This window comes from Cottoperca gobio, chromosome 24 (genome assembly GCF_900634415.1).
Source record: "Cottoperca gobio chromosome 24, fCotGob3.1, whole genome shotgun sequence".
NCBI lineage: Eukaryota > Metazoa > Chordata > Actinopteri > Perciformes > Bovichtidae > Cottoperca > Cottoperca gobio.
In genome coordinates, this window is record NC_041378.1 from 16,504,077 (window position 1) to 16,510,195 (window position 6,119).

Below are 6,119 nucleotides of genomic sequence, written 5' to 3' on the forward strand. Positions count from 1 at the left end.
CAAAATAGTTGCTCATTAATTTATTTTAATCTTTAATTTGTCTAATCAACTGATTAATTGTCGCAGCTCCACTTTTCATTTACGTCAACAAAAATAATGATACCTTTGTAGAATTACTTCTATTTTGAGACCAGTAAAAACTTGCCTGCAAAGACAGATACACATGTGCAAGCACATTTCCTGCTACAATATCAACATGATGAGTGAAGAATCAGTGATTTTGATTATGATGAAATCCTCATGACACCTGTGATCATAATTATCATTTTCCTAGCATCTTTACATGGCTAAGGGATTGGTGATCTTGCCCATGAAGAGGATGCTCCCAGTGAAGTCCTCCAGGATGAAGACTAAGAAAGGTCTGTCAATACTGACTGATCGTGGCTTAGACATAAATATCATCTCAATAATGCTGGTGGCTGCTGCCTCTGTTCCCATCTCATTGACACTCAGCACAGCCTTGTGGGATGCCTGTGGAGGGAAAAGGGAGGCAGTCAGAGTCTAGTTTAAAACACAGAGTAGGTCTTGTAAAAATGTAGAAGCTTTGGGGTATTTTTCAGCATCCTCTGAAGGTTTATGTCTCTATGCTGCAGTTGTTCCTGAACTACTGCTCATGCAGTGGGGTAGGCATATTCCCATGTGGTTCATAGGAACTTAAATTAATAACAAACCTAAGATGAGGTTTTCCTCTCATACCTTTGAAACTTTGAGCTTGACGTCAGACATGCCAGAGAAATCAGCGTTGTCTGCAAAAGCGTTGGTTATGCCCATTTCTTTCAGTGAGTTTTCCAGGGGAGCATCAGCAGTGATGGAGAACTTTGGCAGGAACAAATTCACATATCTAAGAAACATAGAACAGCACCACAATCACTGTAATATGCAGTAAAATAACAGCTTGTTTAATTAAGTTAAACTGTGCTAATGGTAATGGAGGATCCTCGATTTATCATCACACATCTACAAAGCACACTTCAGACTGCATTTAACCCATCCCAGTGTTAGAAGCAGTGGACAGATATTATGTTGTTAATAAGAAGTATCGGGGTTTGGTGCCTTTCTCTAGGCATTGCCCAGGAGGTGAACTGGCAATCCTCCAAGTACCAGTCACTCCGTACTTGGTCCATTCAGGGACTTAAACCGCAGACCCTTCAGTTCCCAAGACAAGTCCTTTCGGACTATGCTACTGTCTTCCCTTATCATAAACACATTGGCTGAATTGTTGTAAATCAAAGACAGTTTCTCAATCACTAGAGGATGAAGATTAGAAAAATAAAGATCCCTCTTACTTCATTGAGACTGAGTCATGCCAGTGCTTGACGTAGTCCTTGTTGATGTAGTCCTCCACCTCCTTCATCTTGCCGTCATTGGGCAGGACGATCATCATGTGAGTGTTGCCCTCGTAGGGCAGCATGATGACGGTGGTGTGGTTGTCGAGGTCCCAGTAGGTGTTGTAGTAACCCGTCCTCATCATCATGTCCACCTGAACTTTGGTCGTCTTGTCCACATGGAAGTTCATCTTGCGTGTCATATCACCGTTGAAGGGTTTCTTCCACTGTCCTGTATGAGGCAGTGGAGAGGTGAAGATGACAGTCATTTAGATATTTTAGTGCAAATTATTATTATCATTTGTTTGCTCTCATCATCTTAATCATCATACTTCATCATACATCATTAAAACTGGTAAACTTTTGTGACTTTGCCTGTCAGTAAACTACACAATGAGACATGGACTTGAACTTGCTTCTTACCTTTAAAGTAAACAAAGTTAATCAGCACCATGGCCATCTCAGTGTCCAGGTCCTTCACCATATTGTTGATCTTGTCCTGGGTTTTATTAGCAATGAATCTATTGATCTCAGCTGCAGCATCAGTGGGGTTGGTAAAGTCAACGTTGAAGATCTCAGCAGAGTAGTAATGCTTGACATCCTTCAGGAACTTCTCCAGAGGACTGAAGCCAGAGCGCAGGGCCATGGCGTTACCAACATCCAGCCGCTGATGCTCCTGGCTGTGTCCCATCATGTGGAAAAGATGCTCGTACGCTTCATTGACCTGAGTCTGGTTAAAGGTGCCGTAGCCCAAGCTGGAGAACAGTTGGCTGTGGGTTTCACCACCAGCACCTGTAGACAGCATGGACAGGGCAGTGGAGATGCCCAGGGGCGAGAAGAAGATATTCTTTCCGGCAGCAGAGTTGGCACTAAGGCTTTTGTACAGGGTAAAGGCAAAGTCAGCATTGGGAGCGGACAGCTTATGGCAGCTCATTTCTCCCTCATGGCTGTGAGAGACATTAGAGCCGTGGTGGTGGTCTGCCCAGGCCGCAGCCAGCAGCAGTGATGAGAGTGCACTAGCAAAAATCCCGCGCATCTTGACAGCCTGTCCAGGGAACATCAGAGGAAGTTAGTTGGGTTCAACCGCAGTAGGTGATAGTTGCTAACCTCTTTTTGAAATGAGTTATTTACAGAATTGACAAGTGGAGAGTAGCTGGTGTCTTTGAATAAAACAGGATACAATGATATGGTTGAGCCTCAGCTCTACACCTCGAAAATGATTAGACATTATGTCATGGCTTCAACGTTTCACTTTCCAACTTGATTTTACCAATGAATATAAGTCTAATACATCTAAAGTTTCAAGTTTTATAAAAATGTATGCATATTTCAATAAAGTGCCATGCTTACCTTCAAAGTCCTCTTTAATGCACACAGTTTGCAAGAAACTTCCCCATTATATACAGGAGCTCTGGGAGTCAGCTGACAGTTCTATTAAACATTAACGAAGACCAGCCTCTTTTTCAGCCTGGCAAGGTCATCTTTACTGATGCAACCGAAGTCGGTGAACACAACATGGATAAAGAACCGCTGGTGCGTAGCATTAAATGTGTATGAACTTACAATAATCATCACATGATTACAGAATCATGAAGGTTGGGTCATGACATGACAGAATGAGATCACGGGTACACGCGGCCAAAATGGGTTTTCTCAGGTTGGGTGGCGTCTCCCTTAGAGAGGGTGAGAAGCTCAGCCATCCATGAGAGACTCGGAGTAGAACCGCTGCTCCTTTGCGTTGAAAGGAGCTAGTTGAGGTGGTTCAGGCATCTAGTAAGGATGCCACCTGGCCGCCTCCCTAGGGAGGTGTTCCAGGCACGTCCAGCTGGGAGGAGACCCCGGGGAAGACCCAGGACTCGGTGGAGAGATTATATCTCCTCACTGGCCTGGGAACGCCTCGGGATCCCCCAGTTGGAGCTGGCGGTTGTGGACCAGAGAAGGGAAGTTTGGGGTTCCTTACTGGAGCTGCTGCCCCCGCGACCCGACCCCGGATAAGCGGTAGACGATGGATGGATGGATGATTACAGAAATCCCATGATACACAAGATATCAGAGACCTTTGAGGGAAATATAAAGGGCCTCATTTCAAAAAGCAGTTGGTTTCTTCTGTTAATAATTCAGCATTAATTGATAATGTCGTACTGGAATCTTTTTTCTTTGGACCCACTCAAGATAAAAAAACAAAACGAAATGCAAGTTGTTAATAACAAGTCTTTATTTCACTTCACTTCAACATGTTGAGACAGCAATAGCACAATAGCACGTTGGCCCAGTGTGTAAGCAGATGCTTCAAGAGATACGTCCACTAATGCTTTTATTATCTGTATCATATAAAACAGTCAGCTGGATACAATATATAATGATGCATTTCGATATTTATACACCTAGCCAGGTTCAGATGACAGATGGTAATAAATGTGTCACACTGACAGACTGAAAGCAGATTAATAGACTGACATTTCTGTTGATAGATTTGTTGTCTTTTTCATCAAACTATCTTCCATTCATCATTCCCCAATGCTCTTGTGACGTCTCTACAGGGCTTTCAGACGCTAATGTAAAAATTAGCTCATGTCCTGTAGCTACTAAAACCTACTACAGTGTGAAAATGTAACACAGGCAACACTCATCATTTCCTTAGCATCTTTAAATGGCTGTGGGGTCACTGATCTTGCCCATGAAGAGGATGCTCTTCGTCGAGTGCTCCAGGATGAAGACTAAGAAGGGTCTGTCGAGTTTCATGGTTTCAGGCATGCTCATAGGCATTATCTCAGTAGTGGTGGCGGAGACTGCCTCTGTTCCTCTTTCATCCACGCTCAGCACGGCCTTGTGGGATACCTGTGGAAGAACAGAGAAGAGGCAGTCAGTGTTGAACGCATGCAGGTCTTGAAAAACTCTATCCAGCAAAGGGTTTTTGCAGTATATTACCCCAATGAGTAATAGTCAAACATCTGAGGGCATGTTTGCTGATCCTACCTTTGAGACTTTGAGCTTGACCTCGTCAGACATGCCAGAGAAATCAGCGTTGTCTGCAAAAGCGTTGGTTATGCCCATTTCTTTCAGGACGCTGTCCAGAGGAGCATCAGCAGAGATGGAGAACTTTGGCAGATACACATCCAGAGAACTGAGAAATACAGAAGAGCAGCTGGGTCATAATCACTGGAATGCCAGTTGACTTACAGCTTGTTTACTCAACTTGAGTTGTACTAAATAAGGACACTTTGAGCAAATAAAATACACCTCATCTATTCAGCATCAAAATCCAACGCTCGCTAAGACATTCCTTATGATCCTATACATGACTAAATTGTTACTGTATCTACAACATGCTTTACGTCAGTCAAGAAGAGGATTGAAAATACAATAAAATTCCTCTCTTACCTCCTGAAGAATGAGTCATGCCAATGCTTGATGTAGTCCTTGTTGATGTAGCCCTCCACCTCCTTCATCTTGCCTTCATCGGGGAGGACGATCATCATGGAGGTGTTGCTCTTGTAGGGCAGCATGATGACGGTGGTGTGGTTGTCGACGTCCTGATAGAAGTCGTAGCGACCTGTCCTCACCATCATGTCCACCTGAACCTTGGTGTTTTCGTCCACATTGAAGTCTGCCTTTTGTGTGTGGTTACCATCGAAGGGTTTCTCCCACTGTCCTGTACGAGCAGAGGGAAGGTAATGTAGTTACTCAAATTATCATAATGTTGCAATATGCGTTATATATTGTCTTCTTTTGATATCTTACAGAGTGGTTCTTTTTACATATTCTTGGCATGCTTGAACTCCTTAAACTATCAGCATAGACGTGTGTCCATCAAAGCAGCTGGCTATCTGTATGCTCTCTTTCAAAGTGTATCGGCATGTGTCCTACCTCTGAAGTAGACAAAGTTAATCAGCACCATGGCCATCTCAGGGGCCAGGTCCTTCACCATATCGTTGATCTTGTCCTGGGTTTTGCTGGCAATGAATCTATTGATCTCAGCTGCAGCATCAGCGGGTTTGGTAAAGTCAACGTTGAAGATCTCAGCAGAGTAGTAATGCTTGACATCCTTCAGGAACTTCTCCAGAGGACTGAAGCCAGAGCGCAGGGCCACGGCGTTACCAACATCCAGCCGCTGTTGCTCCTGGCTGTGTCCCATCATGTGGAAAAGATGCTCGTACGCTTCATTGACCTGATTCTGGTTAAAGGTGCCGTAGCCCAAGCTGGAGAACAGTTGGCTGTGGGTTTCACCACCGGCACCTGTAGACAGCATGGACAGGGCAGTGGAGATGCCCAGGGGCGAGAAGAAGATGTTCTTTCCGGCAGCAGAGTTAGCACTAAGGCTTTTGTACAGGGTAAAGGCAAAGTCAGCATTGGGAGCGGACAGCTTGTGGCAGCTCATTTGTCCCTCATGGCTGTGAGAGACATCAGAGCCGTGTTGGTGGTGGTGGTGGTGGTGGTGGTCTGCCCAGGCTGCAGCCAGCAGCAGTGCAGAGAGTGCACAACTAGCAAAAATCCCACGCATCTTGACAGCCTGTCCAGGGAACATCAGAGGAGGTTAGTTGGGCTCAACTGCAGTAGGTGATAGTAGCTAACCTCTTTTTGAAATTATTTTTTTAATGGAATGACAAGTGGAGAGTAGCTGGTGTCTTTGAATAAAACAGGATACATTGATATGGTTGAGCCTCTTAACAGCTCTTCACCTCCAAATGATTACATAGTATGTCCTATCTTCAAAGTTTAACTTTTCAACCTGATTTTTACCAATTAATGTAATACATCTAAAGTTTCAAGTTGTATAGTATATATAAGTGTCAT

At 44.2% G+C, this 6,119-nt stretch overlaps 2 protein-coding genes across 2 annotated transcripts; both read right to left on the reverse strand.

The window, feature by feature from the left end:
* Positions 1 to 279: 279 nt before the first annotated feature.
* LOC115003621 (alpha-1-antitrypsin homolog) lies at positions 280 to 2,367 on the reverse strand. Its single transcript, XM_029425494.1, has 4 exons — positions 1,749 to 2,367; positions 1,287 to 1,557; positions 697 to 841; positions 280 to 471 (listed from the first exon to the last, which is right to left on the reverse strand). The coding sequence occupies exons 1-4, from the start codon at positions 2,359 to 2,361 to the stop codon at positions 280 to 282; spliced, it is 1,221 nt and encodes a 406-aa protein (XP_029281354.1). The 5' UTR covers positions 2,362 to 2,367.
* Positions 2,368 to 3,971: 1,604 nt separating this feature from the next.
* LOC115003624 (alpha-1-antitrypsin homolog) lies at positions 3,972 to 5,832 on the reverse strand. Its single transcript, XM_029425498.1, has 4 exons — positions 5,193 to 5,832; positions 4,707 to 4,977; positions 4,302 to 4,449; positions 3,972 to 4,163 (listed from the first exon to the last, which is right to left on the reverse strand). Exons 1-4 carry the CDS (start codon positions 5,824 to 5,826, stop codon positions 3,972 to 3,974), a joined length of 1,245 nt encoding a protein of 414 aa, XP_029281358.1. The 5' UTR covers positions 5,827 to 5,832.
* Positions 5,833 to 6,119: the final 287 nt, after the last annotated feature.